The sequence below is a fragment of the Mauremys reevesii genome, linkage group 6 (genome assembly GCF_016161935.1).
Source record: "Mauremys reevesii isolate NIE-2019 linkage group 6, ASM1616193v1, whole genome shotgun sequence".
NCBI lineage: Eukaryota > Metazoa > Chordata > Testudines > Geoemydidae > Mauremys > Mauremys reevesii.
In genome coordinates this window covers 12,454,023-12,471,948 of record NC_052628.1, presented here as the reverse complement: position 1 = coordinate 12,471,948, position 17,926 = coordinate 12,454,023, and the positions used below count along the sequence as shown (strand labels likewise).

At 44.0% G+C, this 17,926-nt stretch overlaps 1 protein-coding gene across 5 annotated transcripts in view; it reads left to right on the top strand.

Annotated features, from left to right (window-relative positions):
- Positions 1–17,926, top strand: part of LOXHD1 (lipoxygenase homology PLAT domains 1) — a 289,434-nt gene that overhangs the window by 221,664 nt on the left and 49,844 nt on the right. For all 5 annotated transcript variants that reach the window (XM_039545016.1, XM_039545015.1, XM_039545017.1 and 2 more), the window contains 3 exons: positions 2,422–2,630; positions 9,854–10,039; positions 12,891–13,018. In XM_039545016.1, coding sequence (XP_039400950.1) covers positions 2,422–2,630; positions 9,854–10,039; positions 12,891–13,018 — 523 coding nt within the window. The remainder of the gene's footprint in view (positions 1–2,421; positions 2,631–9,853; positions 10,040–12,890; positions 13,019–17,926) is intronic.

Genomic DNA, 17,926 nt, shown 5'->3' with positions numbered 1-17,926 from the left:
ATTAGCCTTTTTTGCTGCTGCATCCGCATTGTTGACTCATATTCAACTTGTGATCCACTATAAGCTCCATATCCTTTTCAGCAGTACAACCACCTAGCCAATTTTTCCCCATTTCGTAGTTGTGTATTTGATTTTTTCCTTCCTAAATGAATTACTTTGCACTAGTCTTTATTGGATATCATCTTGTTGAATTCTCCAATTTGTCAAGGTCATTTTGAATTCTAATCCTGTCCTCCAAAGTGCTTTAATCCCTCCCAGTTTAGTATCACCTGCAAATTTTATAAGCATACTCTCCACTCGATTATCCAACTCATTAATGAAAATATGCAAACCTTAAATCAGTCCAGGATCACTTGACCCTAGGCCAAGTGTTACTCAAAAGATTTGTGAGCCTTGCCCCCTGTAACTGTGCCTCGGTGGGTCACAACGGAGGATGCCAACTTCAGGACAAACTGCTGAGAAAGAGGGCAAACACAACCTAAAACTGGTGGTTAATCTTCCATAAGATATACCAAACCAGCAAGAAAAGTAACTTCTGTTTCACCACACTGGCTACCAAAGAGTCATAAAAGCAGTTTCCTTGGGCATTTCAGTTCTTATGTCACCACCAAAAACACTGGATTTAAAGGTGAGTGGTTCTTTACAACCAGTCTCATCAAATAAAAGGTTCTTCTGATCCCAAAAGACCAGCCACACTCCCAGGTCAATATATAACTTAGATCTTACCCAAAAATCACGCTGCTGCCAGTCCTTTAGTAGCTAAAATCTAAAGGCTTAATCATAAAAAGAAAGAAAGAAAGGTGAGAATTAAAACTGGTTAAAGGAATCGAATACATTCAATAACTGCAAGGTTCTTGGATCAGGCTTGTAGCAGTGATGGACTAAATTGCTGGCTTGTTAAGTCTCTGGTTGCTTCCAAATCATTGGGAGGTCCTCAGTCCCTTGGTTAGAATGCTCCCATTAGTATAAGTCCATAGTCCAGAGGTTTGAGGTGTATCCAGGGCCTTTTATAGCTTCTGCCATGTGGAGGGAATCCCACTGTTCTTACTGTGGAAAATTACAGCAACAAGATAGTGTTTGGAATCCCATGGGCAAGTCCCATGTCCATGCATTTCACCTAGTTACAGCAGAAAATTCCATTATCTGTAGATGGGCATCTCCCATGGTTCTTTTGATGAGCCACTCAATTTGAATAGTCCCTCCAAGCTGTGCTGGCTGGCTACCTTGTGGGTGTTACCCCAGGAGCAACCATTTGAAATCCAGTTATAGAGCCAATACTTAAAACTTCAAATACAAAAATGATACATGCATACAGATAGCATACTCATATCCAGCAAATCATATCCTTTCCATAGACATCTTACATGCCACATCTTGTACAAGATTTGTTGCAAAAATATAACTGTGGTTGCAACGATGATCTATATGGTCATATTTTAATGAGATAATGCCACCTCCTCCTGCCACCCCCCAGAAAACCCCTGTTGATTAACTTGGGCCAAGTTTGGAGTTTGTGCTGAGGCACATTTCACAGAATTTTGAGTTTTGTTGTGAATATGTTGTACAGCTTGGCGTGACATGTTCTGAAAAATCATAGGTGTATTCATCATCTTTCTCTTCACCGTCCAACAGACCTGCCCAAATAGGCTCCTGGAAACCACTTGAAAAGCATCCAGGCACTGGAGAAACAGCTCTTCCCTACTAACAGCTGTGCTGCAATGTTTCAAAACCATTATGAAACTACCTAGGGAAGCTCCGAAGCTATGGTCTGAAGCTTCCCCCTAATATATATTATATTATGTATAAATATTATTCAGTGTCTAATCTTTAATATGAGAACATTCCTAGTTTACCTTGATTATATAAAGGGACACTGGAGCCCTGAAAGTGCCACTTGTTTCAAAGTGATCCTTGAATAAAGAACAAGGAGGAACTACAGTGGTACTGAGGACGTTCAGTCAATGATTCTGTTTGGCTTGGATCTAACAGAGTTTTATGTGCCTTTATTATCCTATGAGTGTGTGAACTCTTTGGTCTGCTGGCCTATTGATGATGTAGGGCCTGAGTCTCGTTGACACTAAGGTCCCTTAATGTAAATCAGAATCAGGTCCTTAGTCTACACAGGAAAATTCTGCACTGAAATGCACCTTATGTAACCTTATGGAAGTGAATGGGGCTGCATCTGCATGGGAGGTAAGTCAAGGCAGAATTTGGCCCTGTTTGTGTGTACATGGGAAAATTTCCCAGCACCCATTCATAGCCCAATCCTGCAAGGAGATGTGCACCTCACAAACTGAGATTACTCAACACCTCTCAGGAGGCACTCCGCACCTTTTAGGATCAGACCATTGGTACTTGAGATGTTGGTACCCTTGTGTCTCTGTACATGTTTTCTGATTAATGGAACTTTGTCTATTGCAGTGATTCCGTATCATCTCATCATCACTACTGGCACAGAATATGATTCAAGCACTGACAGCCGAGTTTACATCATCATTATGGGTCCTCAGAAAGTGCAGACAGGCAGGCTGTGGCTAGATCTCCCGAAAGAAAAGAAAGAGTTTGCTGATGGCTCCGTGGAGAAGTTCTCTGTTATGGGATTAGATGTTGGGGAGATCAAAAAATTGGAGGTACTGTGTGAACAAAGAGTGGTCATTGGAGGCTTGAATGAAGCATGTTTCACCTATCTGCAGTATAGTTAGAAAAGGGCAAAAGAGGAGGTGTTTGGATCCAGAATAGAAACTGGGGTTCTCTCAAGTTGTTCTCTCACAAGATTTCAACTACACCCAAGCCAGATTGAGCAAATAAGTCCCTTCTGGTTTTGGATCTGACTTAGAACCAAGACTTTAGAGGGCAGGTTCAAAATCTGCAAAATTTAAATGGCTTTGCAATTGATGTCCCAGTTTTGTCCCATTTCTGATAAAAGGACAGTTTCTCTTCCATAAGATGGTTGTTTTAACATCTTCAGTGTAAATTTGTTTTTTTATCTGGTGCAGTTATAATTTATCCACAGATTCAGTCAAAATTTCCAGGCTCCTATTCTCTATTCACCTTTTCCCCTGTTGATTTTAGCAGTGCTTCCAGTTGGGTTTCATAAACCGCCTCCAGTGAGAAAAGCATCTTGTATAATTTTCTAGCTAAACATGGAAATTGTTTTCACAGCTTGGAGGGCCTCACAAAAGAGAATTAATCATGGCTGATAAGCAATGTGCACAGATCAGAGATCCTAGAGAAGGAACCTTTCTTTTTTTATTGTTATTATGGCTCAGGGAGGCAGAATTTACATAAACTCCCCATCACTGAGTTTAAATGTAGTATGAATCTTCAAAATATACATAATTCTTGTTGCACATGGCAGCTACCACCTCCTGAAAGTCTACCCAAGTCCCACAAGTACTGCAGTCTCTCTGCTAGCTGAAGCCCACCCGGACTGAGGATTTCAATAGGCAGTCCGTTCCAGGCTGTGCCCAGCTGTTGCTGTTAAACTTCCAGATGTGCTGCAAAGCCTTTTTAAAAAAATTTGTCCGGAGGATGAGGAGTGAAATATACAAAGGGAGAGAACTCCTAAACAAATTGAAAATCTCTGAACTTGCATGCCCTGTTGCAGCAGGTAACGTTTAGAGTGAAATGCTTCCATTAACTTTCATTCAAGCAATGCATTCTGACACCTTGAGCTGTGCTCTCTAATAGCTTTTAGTTTATTATCAAGCCAGTTTCTTAATGCACTCTAAGTGCCTAGTTATTAACTTTAGGCCGATTTGTATCCAAGCATTTTTGGTGCAGATTTTCAAAGTTAGGCAGGTATATAACGCCTCTTCCCCCTCCCCCTCCAGTGTATGTTTATATGTAAATGTACCTCTGACCTGGGCAGGTAAGTTGTGGGTGAGCAAGTATTGGCCTCCGCCAAACTGTGAAAAAGGAAAGGTGAGAAAATCAGGAGTCTGGGGAAAGAGGGATAAAGAACTGGGCAGGAATGGTGGGAGGAAGAGAGGGAATGGGGAACCGGAGAAGGAAGTGTGAAGGAGGTAGGGACACTATGAGGAGAGGGACAGGCAGGATGAGAGGAGCATATAATAGAGAGGAAAAGGGAAAGTGGGGGGAGGAAATGATGTGAAGGTGAAATTGAGAGAGAGGAGGAGGAAGAAGAAAAATCGAGAAATAACACACAGCTTTTAAGTTAACCTCTGGCCACTTGGGCTCCCAAAGCCTCAATAGGCCCTATCATTATCCTATCCACCCTCCTATTCATTTGCCCACTTGTCCTTTTTAATGTGCCCTGACTCTGTTTTGATAGTCACCCACTCATGGTTTTGTACCTCTTTTCATACAGTCCCCTGTGCCTGGAAAGTCTCTCCTGGTTAAAATGCATCTCAGCTATGACATCCACATGCCAATCTGCACTGGTGGCCATGGCACGTGTGCTTATTTTCTTGTACAGTATTGTACCCTTTAGGTCCCAGGGAAGAAAATTGCTAGCTATCTACTTGGTGCAGGCGAAGAACACCTGGGTATTTGGAGTTGGCATGTGCTTGCTATTAGCAGAACGTGAGAGGATATAGACATACATTCTTGAGCAGAAATAACATAGTATATTGCAGAAGATGCTGGAATAGTCTCTCTACTCTGTTTGACTGGCATAGTAATATCTGCACTGTGATGCAGTTTGTAATAATGCATTTTTATTCTGCTTTCTCTAAAGATAGAAACAACGAAGATTTGAGTGATATGAGAGGGCCCCTTTGCTGCCTGTTTTGCCTACATCTCTAAAACTTTGTAATGATAAATTTGAATTTACACATTGAAATAAAAATAATGTGGACACCCGGTAGTCACAGGAAACAACAGGCAGGCACTTGGTGAAAACTGAAGAGTGCTTTCTTAAACCCGTGTTCATTTATTTTTCTCCTAATAAAGAAAAAATAGCCCAGCATCTTTGATTTCGACTGCCACAGAGAATCACAATATTATTTAAAATTCCACATTTCCCCCTATGCATGGGGTGTCTTTCCTGAGCTGATATGCCAGGAAACTAGTCCTCTCTTCATTCAAATCCCTCCCCAAGATCCACTTCTGACATGATACCTACAACAAAGAGCTGAGCTCATTTCGTCATTGCAGATTCTGCCCCACTGTGCTGTGCGCTGGCCCTTGCTGAATAAGGACCTGATCTGGAAAGACTCTGAGCATCCTCTGCTCTCATGAGTCCAGGAGAGTCTCAGCACCTCTGAGCGTCAGACCCTAACTCTTTGATGTGACCTTTGTCTCTTCTTTCCCTTTCTGTTGTTTTATTTTACCTTGTTGTTGTGTCACATCTGAAATGTGATTGTAGGCTCTTAAGGGCAGGGTCCCTGCCTTATTATCAGTATTGTGAAGAGCCTAGCAAACTGTAGACTCTGAGAAATAATCACAGTGACTAGGATTTTCAAAGGAGCTGTGGAGTTAGGCACCCAAATCTCTCTGAAATTCTGCTTCGTTAGGATCCTTTCAGCATCCCAGCCAGAAATATCATCAGTCTTCCTAGGTGGTCATTATGGCCCTATGTTCAGAGATTACCCTCTGGTGTGATTATGACTTAAGACCATGCAATGTATTGGTAGGGCTTATTGCACAATTCATTTAGAAAAGGAACGAATATGACAGCTATTTACCATTCCTGCAGGCTCAAAAGTAACCTGCTAAGAAAACGCAAAATTAAATAATCCCAGAGTTATGTTCTGAATGACCCACTGACCATGTTGTAGTGGTTATTCAGCACTGAACCAAGTTTAACTCCGGTCCTCAGAACAATGTTTAAAACCTTAGGGTTGCCAACTTCCTACTCGCACAAAACCGAACACCCTTGCCTCCCGCCTGCCCCGCCCCTCCTCCGAGGCCCCATCCATGCCCCGCCCCTTCTCCGAGACCCTCCCCCCGCTCACTCCATCCCCCCTCCCTCTGTTGCTCGCTCTCCCCACCCTCACTCACTCACTCGTTTTCACTGCACTGGCTCAGGGGGCTGGTGTGTGGCAGGGGGTGAAGGCTCCAGCGGGGGGTGTGGGCTCTGGGGTGGGGCCAGAAAGGAAGAGTTCAGAATGCAGGAGGGGGCTCCAGGCTGAGGCAGTTGGTTGGAATGAGAAAGGGGTGAGGGCTCTGGCTGGGGGTGCAGGCTCTGGGGTGGGGACCAGGATGAGGGGTTTGGAGTATGGGAGGGGGCTCCGGACTGAGGCAGAGGGTTGGGGTGTGGGAGGAGCTACAGGCTCTGGGCTGGGGGGGTGCAGGTTTTGGGGTGGGGCCAGAAATGAGGAGTTCAGGGTGAGGGAGGAGCTTGGGGCGTGTGTAGGGATGAGAGCTCTGGCTGGGGGTGTGGGCTCTGATGTGGGGCTGAGGGATTTGGGATACAGAAGGGGGCTCCAGGATGGGGGGGTTCGGAGTGAGGGAGGGTGCTCCAGGCTGGGACTGAGGGGTTCGGAGGGCGGGAGGGGGATCAGGGCTGGGCAGGGGGGCAGGGCATGGGGCGGGGTCAGGGGTGCAGGCTCTTATCTCAAGCAGTTCCAAGAAGCAGCAGCATGTTCCTCCTCCAGCTCCTATGTGTAGGGGCAGCCAGGCGGCTCTGCGTGCTGCCCCGTCCACAGGCGCCAGCTCCCATTGGCCATGGTTCCCCCTGTTGCCTCTATGCATAGGAGCCAGAGGGGGGACATGCCATCTGCTTCCCAGGAGCTGTGCAGTGCGGAGGCTAGCAGGGAGCCTGCCAGCCTCCCTGCACGGCGCTGCAAACCGGACATTCAATGACCCGATGAGTCTCCAGGATCCCTTTTCAACCGGGTGTTCCAGTCAAAAACCAGACACCTGGTCACCCTAGGGGACCGATGAAAATCTGCTGGTCTTCTGGATTCTCAAAGATAGCCCAGAATGCAAATACTAGTGTCAAGAGGTGTCCCAGAATGATGCCTAGTGGGATATTTGTAATGAACTGAGATGAGAAGCAGACTTTCACAGGAGTCCCAACAGAATTTCCCCTAAAGCTACTCTGTCTCTGCTTGCTAGGCCTTCCCCATCCTCCTCATTCCTGGCATCTCACTACAGATTTAAAGAAACAGTGCACATGTTCTCATAAGGGCCGCTGAGTTGGCAGGGAGGGTGCAGAAAAGCAAATGCTGTATTCCCATTCCCCACACCCCCTCGGAATCCGAGAATTATTGCATCCACTGTAGACTTGAATTTCCCTAGAGGTTAGCTCTAATTTTCTGCAGCTGCACAGACATTATCATTCTAATAATATTCCTAATAGGAGTGATGGTTGAGACTGTTGGATGAAATGATCATTTGGTTTTGGGTGGAGTAAGATACCACGGACCTGTCATCCTCGATAGAGCTGTTTTTCTTAAAAAGTTGTTAGCTATTTAGAATGGTTGAGAAAATAATTTGTAAAAGTTGAGAGCTAAGATTTCCGTATCTCTTAATGATGCATAAGTTTTGCTTTGAAAATAATGAACTGTAGGCAGCTCTTATTTCCAGCCTTTTGTGAACAGATTGTTCATTAGAATGACTGACAGAGAGAAGTTTTCTTTTTGTGATTGGGATACATAATTATGCTGATATGGATGTGCTAAGATGAATCTCCCCAGTTATTTAACAGTGACACACACGTTCTTGGAGAGGAGTTTGAAGGATTAGCAGTTGACTGCAGCTGTCCCATCTCTGGCTGTGATGTTGACAGATCTCATAGGCTAAGGCTGGGAGACCCTTCAAGGAGCTGCAGAATGATGATAACTAAATCTGAGGCATTCTTCACCCTGAGTCAGTACTGAACCAATGCCCAGCCTAGTGCTGGAGTTACCATGTTGTGTCAGGGACCAGCTTTAAGCTGTCTATCTACGGTATGCAGATGGCCCTATCCACCCTAGTAGCTGAGGGTTTGACTCTGGCTGTGGGGCTCTAAAGTCATCGTGTAGATGTCTGGGCTCTCTGAGGGAGGGAGAGAGAGCGTTTTAGAGCCCAGCTCCAAATGTCTACATTGCTATTTTTACCCATGCAGCCCAAGCCCAAGTCAGCTAACCCAGGCACCGAGTGCCATGGATGTTTTAATTGCAGTGTAGACGTACCCTCCGTGCCTCACAATCTTTTATGTATTTATCCTCATCACATCCTGGGGAGCTATGGAAGGACCATTATCCCCATTTTGCAGATGGGGAACTGAGGCACAGAGAGACTAGGTGACTTGACCAAGGTCATACAGAAAGCCTATGGTAGTGTAGGGATTTGAACCTAGGCCTCCTACTTCCTAAACTACTGCCCACTGGACCAGCCTTCCTCAGATCCTGTCAGAGATGCTGGTCAACATTGGGGTCCCACTGAGAGAAGCAGACACAGTCCCTGCCCTGAAGAGCTTATAATTCAAGAAAATGAGCCACATACCAAGGTTAGGGAAGAGGGAAGCAATCCAATATATATTTTTTATATACAGACATACATATGGGAGCGGGGAGGTTGATGTGTGTATGGGAGGGGTTGTATGGTCTTGCAGGGTGTGAACATGAGGAATGGCAGGGAAGAAAATGCAAATTGAGAGGAGCCAACAAGTGGGTGGTCATAACTGTAATTGTTGGAGTGGAAGGGGGTGATGCCATAATAGGTGTGGGACTTTTGGGAACAATAGAATATCACGGTTGGAAGGGACCTCAGGAGGTCATCTAGTCTGACCCCCTGCTCAAAGCAGGACCAATTCCCAGACAGATTTTTGCCCCAGATCCCTAAGCAGCCCCCTTAAGGATTGAGCTCACCCAGGGCTGCCCAGTGGGGGGGGCAAGTGGGGCAATTTGCCCCAGGTCCCGCAGGGGACCCTACGAGCGTTTTTCACTCCGGGGGCCCCAGAAAACTCTTGTGGGCCCCGGGCCCCCAGAGCTGCTTCCGCTCTGGGTCTTCGGCGGCAGGGGGGTCCTTCCGCCCCCGCCGCCGAATTACCGCCCAAGCGGGACCCGCTGCCGAAGTGCCGGGTCTTCAGCGGTAATTCGGCGGCGGGGGCCCCCGCCGTGGGTCTTCGGGGCACTTCGGCGGCTCTAGGAATTTGGCCGCCCCAAGCACACCGGTCCCACGGCTCCGGGGGACCTCTTGCAGACGTGCCTGTGGAGGGTCCGCTGGTCCCGCGGCTCTGGTGGAGCATCTGCAGTCATGCCTGCGGGAGGTCCACTGGAGCTGCGGGACCAGCGGACCTTCCGCAGGCATGACTACGGAAGGTCCGCCGGAGCCGCCTGCCGCGCTGCCGGCAAAATGCCGCCCCAAGCGCACGCTTGGTGCGCTGGGGTCTGGAGCCGGCCCTGGGCAGCGGGTCTCAGAGCGGAAGGATCCCCTGCCACCGCATTACTGCCAAAGTGGGGGCCCCCCGCCGCCGAAGACCCCAGGCCTCCTGAATCCTCTGGGTAGCCCAGAGCTCACCACCCTGAGTTCAGAGGCCAATGCTCAAACCACTGAGTTATCCCTCCCCCTGTTTCAATATGGGCAGTTGCTTTCTGGCTATTTAATATCACGCCCTCCCTCCTCCCCCCCCCCCCAACATATTTACAATTGGGCATGGTATTGTCCTTCACTTCTGTCTAGGTTTTAAAACCATGCCCATCAATATGATATCTGAGCACCTTAACTAATATTACCTGCCGAGGATACTGACATCCTTTCTTTCATGTAGAAATGTCATGCATTGTTTTACAGCTGCTCTGTTCCTCCTGGAGGTGGCTGCATTTCAGCAGTACATGAAATAAACTGGCTTTGGCTGTCATTACCAGTTAAAACATCTGGTCTGATCATTTCCTATTAGGATCCCTGGATATGTCTGTATTTCCTTTAACAGTCAATGTTTTTATCTGTCTGAACGTCATAGCTGGGTCACGATGGTGCCACACCAGAGAGCTCCTGGCTGGTAGAAGAGCTAACACTCATTGTACCCACTAAAGGGGTCATGTATACCTTTGTCTGTAAATGCTGGCTGGCCAGGGACCGCGGGGATGGTCTCACTTCACGTGTCTTCAACATCCTGGATGCAGATTGTGTTACCATTGGCCACAAGGTATGTTCTAAGATCTTTTTACTCTTTAGCAGTTAAATTAAAACCTTCATCTATATAAGTGTTTATGTGCCATATATGGTAACAGATTATAACATAACTACAGTGAATACATTTGTAAACTACTGTACTTTCTACATGAGGTTTGAGTTTCTTGTTTTTAAAAGGTATCTTTATTATTTATTTATGAGTTTTGTTTAGTATCATTACCTGTTCTAAAGCACTGTATATATTTACAATTCTAAAAAAAATTAATTCTAATCTGTTATTTTGTATGCACAGGAGGTCATTTCAAAGTTAACAAAGTAAGATGTGACTTTTTGTGTGTACAAAGTTTGAGGTTTGTTTCTGTACACAGTTTGTGTTTCAAAAAACATTTCTTTTTGTTTTTGCTCAATTAAAAAAAGGCATCTGGAAACCATGAGACTTTTATAGCTTTGCTTATCTCTGAATCAAGTACCAAATGATTTAAATCAAATGTAGCCTAGAAAAATTAAAAAGGAAAGACAAAAACCACTATATATTTATATAAACATTTGAGATGTTATGTGCTATATTTTAAACCAATACAAATTAAAAAAGCCTGAATTATGCAGTCCTTGGAAATAGGATTCATAATGGAAATACTAGCAGACAATAATGTATGACGAGTGAGGCAATAATACAGTGTTGGTCTGAAATCTCTGTTGGTAAATCTATATTCAGACCTAAATCACCCTGCTGGTAAAACAGTAATTTCATACATTGCTCCTGACTTCCAACTAAATGAGATTTACTCATAAAATCTTTTTTGTACCCCAAACAGAAGTATAATAACATTTTTTACTGACAGACACAGCCACTGCACACAGTCTTCAACAGTAGAACCTAGTGCACTCATAAAGAAGACTTTGGGCAGAAAACTGGGGCTAAGATCTACTTTATCTGAAATGTTCCACCAGTTCTTTAACTTCCACCTTGACAGCTTTCAAAGACTCATACCAGAGACCTCCTCTAATGTGACATCCATAAATCAATATTTATGCTAATTAAGGTTTAAGCTTAGTTTTCCATTAAAAGTCCAGTGTTGCCCATCACTTCCTTAAGTCTGCCAAAAGTAATTCCACCCACCTGAACTCTCATATGTGAATTTTGCTGGAAGATTTAGGGAAAATTAGGGACGGTGACACTGAGCTGAGTGTTCAAATACTGAAGTGTAGGTTTCACTTTTCAAACAGTCCATAACATATTTTGTCCCATTTTTCCTTATAAATGGCTTGGATCAGAAACTCCAAATGTGTTGGCATTGGTGAGGACTGGCACCCTTAACTATTTTTGGAAAGTTAATGGTATGATTTTTCTTCACCTCCTGTGCCTCATAATTTAATTTATTTTCCCTCCTATTCTTTTGACACTCTTGAATAATGTGGCATCCATGACTGATGCCTATAAAACCTACATAATATATCCCACCAATAAGGAGTACAGTGTACTGGGACTGTTTCAGCTATCCCTCCACTGATAAACCCAAGTGCCTTAGATATCAGGTAAAACATCTGCAAAAGTGCCTAAGTGACTTAGGTAACTAAGTCCCATTGACTTTCAGAGGGACTTCTAGGTCACTTGAATGCTTTTTGAAAATGTTATCCAAAGTCCCATGGAGCATTGGGACTCAGGGACCTAAATCACTTAGGTGCTTTTGAAATATTTTACCCCATGAGTCCAGCTGTTCACGTTTCAGAGAAAGAGAATAAAGTAAAACTAATATATTGGAAATGACCCCAAGTAGCTTCCTATGCATAAGCTGGCACAACTTTAAAGTGTGATATCTTGGTACCTTCCAGAGCTAGATGCAAGTGCTGTGTATCCCACTGGGAAAGTGGGAATCTCCACTTTGCCATGGCTAAGACACCCAATTTTTACCGAGCAGTGTGGTGAGATACGTATCAGGCTTTAAACCTATCACTGAAGCAGGACTGAAAATTGTCCACTTTGGGCATCAGACCCATAACATTTGGGGAGGTGGGTTGAGGGGATACTGTATTTGAGGGGAAGAAACAAACATTTTCCTAGCAAGTTGATTTTTTAAAGTGGCAGCAGTTTGAAGCTGCTTGGGGGACTGGAATCTCAGAACAGTCTAGAGCAGGGGTAGGCAACCTATGGCATGTGTGCCGAAGGTGGCACGCGAGCTGATTTTCAGTGGCACTCACACTGCCCGGGTCCTGGCCACCGGTCCAGGGGGCTCTGCATTTTAATTTAATTTTAAATGAAGCTTCTTAAACATTTTAAAAACCTTGTTTACTTTACATACAACAGTAGTTTAGTTATATATTATAGACTTATAGGAAGAGCCATTCTAAAAACGTTTAAATGTATTATTGGCACACCAAACCTTAAATTAGAATGAATAAATTAAGACTCGGCACACCACTTCTGAAAGGTTGCCAATCCCTGGTCTAGAGGGAGATGGATTTTTGGGCAGAGTGCAGATGAAATAGACAAAGCTGTATGATCATTGCCATTTATCACCTGCCTCTGCAGTTCATCAGATGCCTATCATTTCCAAAGTGTGTATGTGTGTAGTAATAACAGAGTCTCTCTCACGCACAGACACATTGTGTGGGCTGTCAAAACCCACTAAAAAGGGTTAGGTGATGAAAAAGGAAAATATTTCATAATACGTTTCGGCCAGTAACTTTGCAATAGAAAATATCAGTATAAAGGGAACTGGTCTTAAAGGTATTGTGCTATGATAACTGCACTTAAAGAAGCAGACAAACTGCAGAGCCTGACTGGCTTTTTGCTTAGGCTTTTGTTTGGGTCAAGATCAGCTGTTTGCAGTGAGACGCTTCATGATTGTTTCAATCCTTGCCAGATTCTGTATGAAGTTACAGTTGTGACTGGCGACATCCAACATGCTGGAACGGATACAAATATTTACATGACTCTCTTTGGGTCCAGCGGGAACACTGAGGAGATGCGACTGGAAAAAAATGGGGAGAGGTCAGTGTCTTGTCCTCTTTGTTCCTTAAAAACAGGCAACAACAAAGCTCAGCTTTCAAATTTAAACAAAGCCAGGGCCCTGCTCCTGCTCTCACTGAAATAAATGGCAAAAGGGCCATTGACCATTTCCAAGTTGTGGTATTGGACTTAACAGAGCAGTACGATGAAATAGACTGTGCAACAAATGATATATCCTCCTTTGTCATTTACACAAGTCTTGGAGTTTATCCTGGTTCTCTGCAGTCTTAAAACTAGACAATATAAGGAAAATTGTGAATACTAAAGTCTTGAGTCAGCTACAGTCAGGGTCCTATATATTCCATGGTATCATAGGGGCAGTATCTGATGTGGAATCCACCTTTTCAGGAGAATCTAAGATTTGGGGGTTTTATAAATTTGTCTTTCATAGTTGTGAAGAAAATGTAAAAAACACAGATTGAATGTAAACCGACAGTGTAATTCTGCTGACAGTCTGACAGAGAAAGGTGTGGACTGACCCATCCCTACCAAGGGGAGGGGTACTCTGTAGCCTCAAGATAACCTTTGTAACTATTTCACTAATGATCATTTTCATGGACACAGCTAAAATACTTACCCTATCATCCTAATCTGACTCCATCACCTCCCCAGGTGCTTAATGGTCTGACTGACCCTTACTCAGCTGCCAAAACCTCCAGCATCCCCTCTGATAACTTCTGCCATCCAGCTGTACCTTGTCAAAATGTGAGGACAGCATGGAATGAATATCACAGGGACGACAGCAATGATTATAATATCCCATTTCAATTTTAATTAAATAAACCTCTCAATTTGTAATATTTATACGAAGCTGCTACAGCGTTTCCAGGCTGCTCCACCCGAGTGCTGCAGGATCCAAGGATCTGCCATAGACTTTAGAACCAGTTTGCTGTCCGGGACACCAGACCTTTGACCACAGCCTTATAGCACGTTAACTGACTGAGTTGTGATTCTGTGTATAGTGCACTGACTAGCATTACTGAAAATAAGAGCTCTGTGAGCAGGATGATGAAGAGATGTTATATTTGCAGATGCCAGTAAGGAATAGTTACATGGGCAAGTATGTTCAAATGACCTTGACGCCTTCCTGTGTTTCATTATGTAACGAGAAGGGTTCTGTTGCTTTGTTTTGGAAAGTTAGAACTCCTTTACCCCTGCCTAAAATCTCTGCATCATCTTCAAAGGACCCAACCCAGCAGAGTGGATATGCTCGCTCCTGAGCCATGCAGGCGACAGAATGCCATGATAGTTTTTGGATCCAGATAGAGATATGCAGAAGACAGTTTGTTTCCAGGCATATTCAGGTGCTTTTAACCTAAGAGCACCAGCAGATGAACTTCCCCCACTTGCTGCCCTTTGCAGCTCCCTACACTTGGCTGGTCTGTCTTCCAGTGTGCAACCCTGGGGTGGGGAAGAGGTGGACTCTTGTTTTTCTTGTTTAAGAAACAAAACCAGTCCCATGTCAGCATCAAAATGCCTATGAGGGATGGGAAGAGACTCCCAGACACTGGAGAGGGGTCCTTCATGATAGTTCAAGATATCCCACACTCCCCCGGTTGACTGAATAAGCCGGGAAATAACTTACATTATTGTAACTACTGAGGGAGGCTCACAGAGCTTCTATGACTAATTTTAAAGAGCCTTTCCACAGCATACTACACTGTGTGCCGTGAGTCACCACAGAGGCCTTTCTTCAAGACAGCGCCCCACAAAACATAGTGAAAAGCAACTGAAGCAGCTGGCTGTACATGGGCAGAGAGTGGCTCCTAAGAAATAACAGTTAATGGGTGCAATATATAAAGCAGCTTTGCACACACTGTAGCTCTGCCACAAGATAAGAACATAAGAACATAAGAAAGGCCGTACCGGGTCAGACCAAAGGTCCATCTAGCCTAGTATCTGTCTACCGACAGTGGCCAGTGCCAGGTGCCCCAGAGGGAGTGAACCTAACAGGCAATGATCAAGTGATCTCTCTCCGGCCATCCATCTCCATCCTGAACAGAGGCTAGGGACACCATTCTTACCCATCCTGGCTAATAGCCATTTATGGACTTAGCCACCATGAATTTATCCAGTCCCCTTTTAAACATTGTTATAGTCCTAGCCTTCACAACCTCCTCAGGTAAGGAGTTCCACAAGTTGACTGTGCGCTGCGTGAAGAAGAACTTCCTTTTGTTTGTTTTAAACCTGCTGCTTATTAATTTCATTTGGTGACCCCTAGTTCTTGTATTATGGGAATAAGTAAATAACTTTTCCTTATCCACTTTCTCAACATCACTCATGATTTTATATACCTCTATCATGTCCCCCCTTAGTCTTCTCTTTTCCAAGCTGAAGAGTCTTAGCCTCTTTAATCTTTCCTCGTAGGGGACCCTCTCTAAACCCCTAATCATTTTAGTTGCCCTTTTCTGAACCTTTTCTAGTGCTAGAATATCTTTTTTGAGGTGAGGAGACCACATCTGTACACAGTATTCAAGATGTGGGCGTACCATGGATTTATATAAGGGCAATAATATATTCTCAGTCTTATTCTCTATCCCCTTTTTAATGATTCCTAACATCCTGTTTGCTTTTTTGACCGCCTCTGCACACTGCGTGGACATCTTCAGAGAACTATCCACGATAACTCCAAGATCTTTTTCCTGACTCTTGTAGCTAAATTAGCCCCCATCATGTTGTATGTATAGTTGGGGTTATTTTTTCCAATGTGCATTACTTCACATTTATCCACATTAAATTTCATTTGCCATTTTGTTGCCCAATCACTTAGTTTTGTGAGATCTTTTTGAAGTTCTTCACAATCTGCTTTGGTCTTAACTATCTTGAGTAGTTTAGTATCATCTGCAAACTTTGCCACCTCACTGTTTACCCCTTTCTCCAGATCATTTATGAATAAATTGAATAGGATTGGTCCTAGGACTGACCCTTGAGGAACACCACTAGTTACCCCTCTCCATTCTGATAATTTACCATTAATTCCTACCCTTTGTTCCCTGTCTTTTAACCAGTTCTCAATCCATGAAAGGACCTTCCCTTTTATCCCATGACAGCTTAATTTACGTAAGAGCCTTTGGTGAGGGACCTTGTCAAAGGCTTTCTGGAAATCTAAGTACACTATGTCCACCGGATCCCCCTTGTCCACATGTTTGTTGACCCCTTCAAAGAACTCTAATAGATTAGTAAGACACAATTTCCCTTTACAGAAACCATGTTGACTATTGCTCAAGAGTTTGTTTTTCTATGTGTCTGACAATTTTATTCTTTACTATTGTTTCAACTAATTTGCCCGATACCGACGTTAGACTTACCAGTCTGTAATTGCCGGGATCACCCCTAGAGCCCTTTTTAAATATTGGCGTTACATTAGCTAACTTCCAATCATTGGGTACCAAAGCCGATTTAAAGGACAGGTTACAAACCTTAGTTAATAGTTCCACAACTTCACATTTGAGTTCTTTCAGAACTCTTGGGTGAATGCCATCTGGTCCCGGTGACTTGTTAATGTTGAGTTTATCAATTAATTCCAAAACCTCCTCTAGTGACACTGCAATCTGTGACAGTTCCTCAGATTTGTCACCTACAAAAGCCAGCTCAGGTTTGGGTATCTCCCTAACATCCTCAGCCGTGAAGACTGAAGCAAAGAATCCATTTAGTTTCTTTGCAATGACTTTATCGTCTTTAAGTGCTCCTTTTGTATTTTGATCATCAAGGGGCCCCACTGGTTGTTTAGCAGGCTTCCTGCTTCTGATGTACTTAAAAAACATTTTGTTATTACCTTTGGAGTTTTTGGCTAGCCATTCTTCAAACTCCTCTTTGGCTTTTCTTATTACACTCTTGCACTTAAGTTGGCTGTGTTTGTGCTCCTTTCTATTTGCCTCACTAGGATTTGACTTCCACTTTTTAAAGGAAGTCTTTTTATCTCTCACTGCTTCTTTTACATGGTTGTTAAGCCACGGTGGCTCTTTTTTAGTTCTTTTACTGTGTTTCTTAATTTGGGGTATACATTGAAGTTGGGCCTCTATTATGGTGTCTTTAAAAAGGGCCCATGCAACTTGCAGGGATTTCACTTTAGTCACTGTACCTTGTAACTTTTGTCTAACTAACCCCCTCATTTTTGTATAGTTCCCCCTTTTGAAATTAAATGCCACAGTGTTGGGCAGTTGAGGTGTTCTTCCAACCACAGGGATGTTGAATGCTATTGTATTAAGGTCACTATTTCCAAGCGGTCCTGCTATAGTTACCTCTTGGACCAGTTCCTGCGCTCCACTCAGGATTAAATCTAGAGTTGCCTCTCCCCTTGTGGGTTCCCGTACCAGCTGCTCCATGAAGCAGGCATTTAAAGTATCGAGAAATTTTATCTCTGCATTTCGTCCTGAAGTGAAATGTTCCCAGTCAATATGGGGATAATTGAAATCCCCCACTATTATTGTGTTCTTCATTTTGATAGCCTCTCTAATTTCCCTTAGCATTTCATCATCACTATTACTGTCCTGGGCAGGTGGTCGATAATAGATCCCTAATGTTATATTTTTACTAGAGCATGAAATTTCTATCCATAGAGACTCTATGGAACATGTGGATTCGCTTAAGATTTTTACTTCATTTGAATCTACACTTTCTTTTACATATAGTGCCACTCCTCCCCCTGCACGACCTGTTCTGTCTTTCTGATATATTTTGTACCCCAGAATGATTGTGTCCCATTGATTGCTCTCAGTCCACCAGGTTTCTGTGATGCCTATTATATCTATATCCTCCAGCCACTATCCAGCCTAGTGCTAGAGTCAAGATCCAGGAGCCAGAGCCGAGGGTCAGGAACCAGGAGTCAGAAACCGAGTAGGGCTGGAGTGGACTGGAGCAGGGTAGGAGCAAGGCAGGAACAGGACTGGA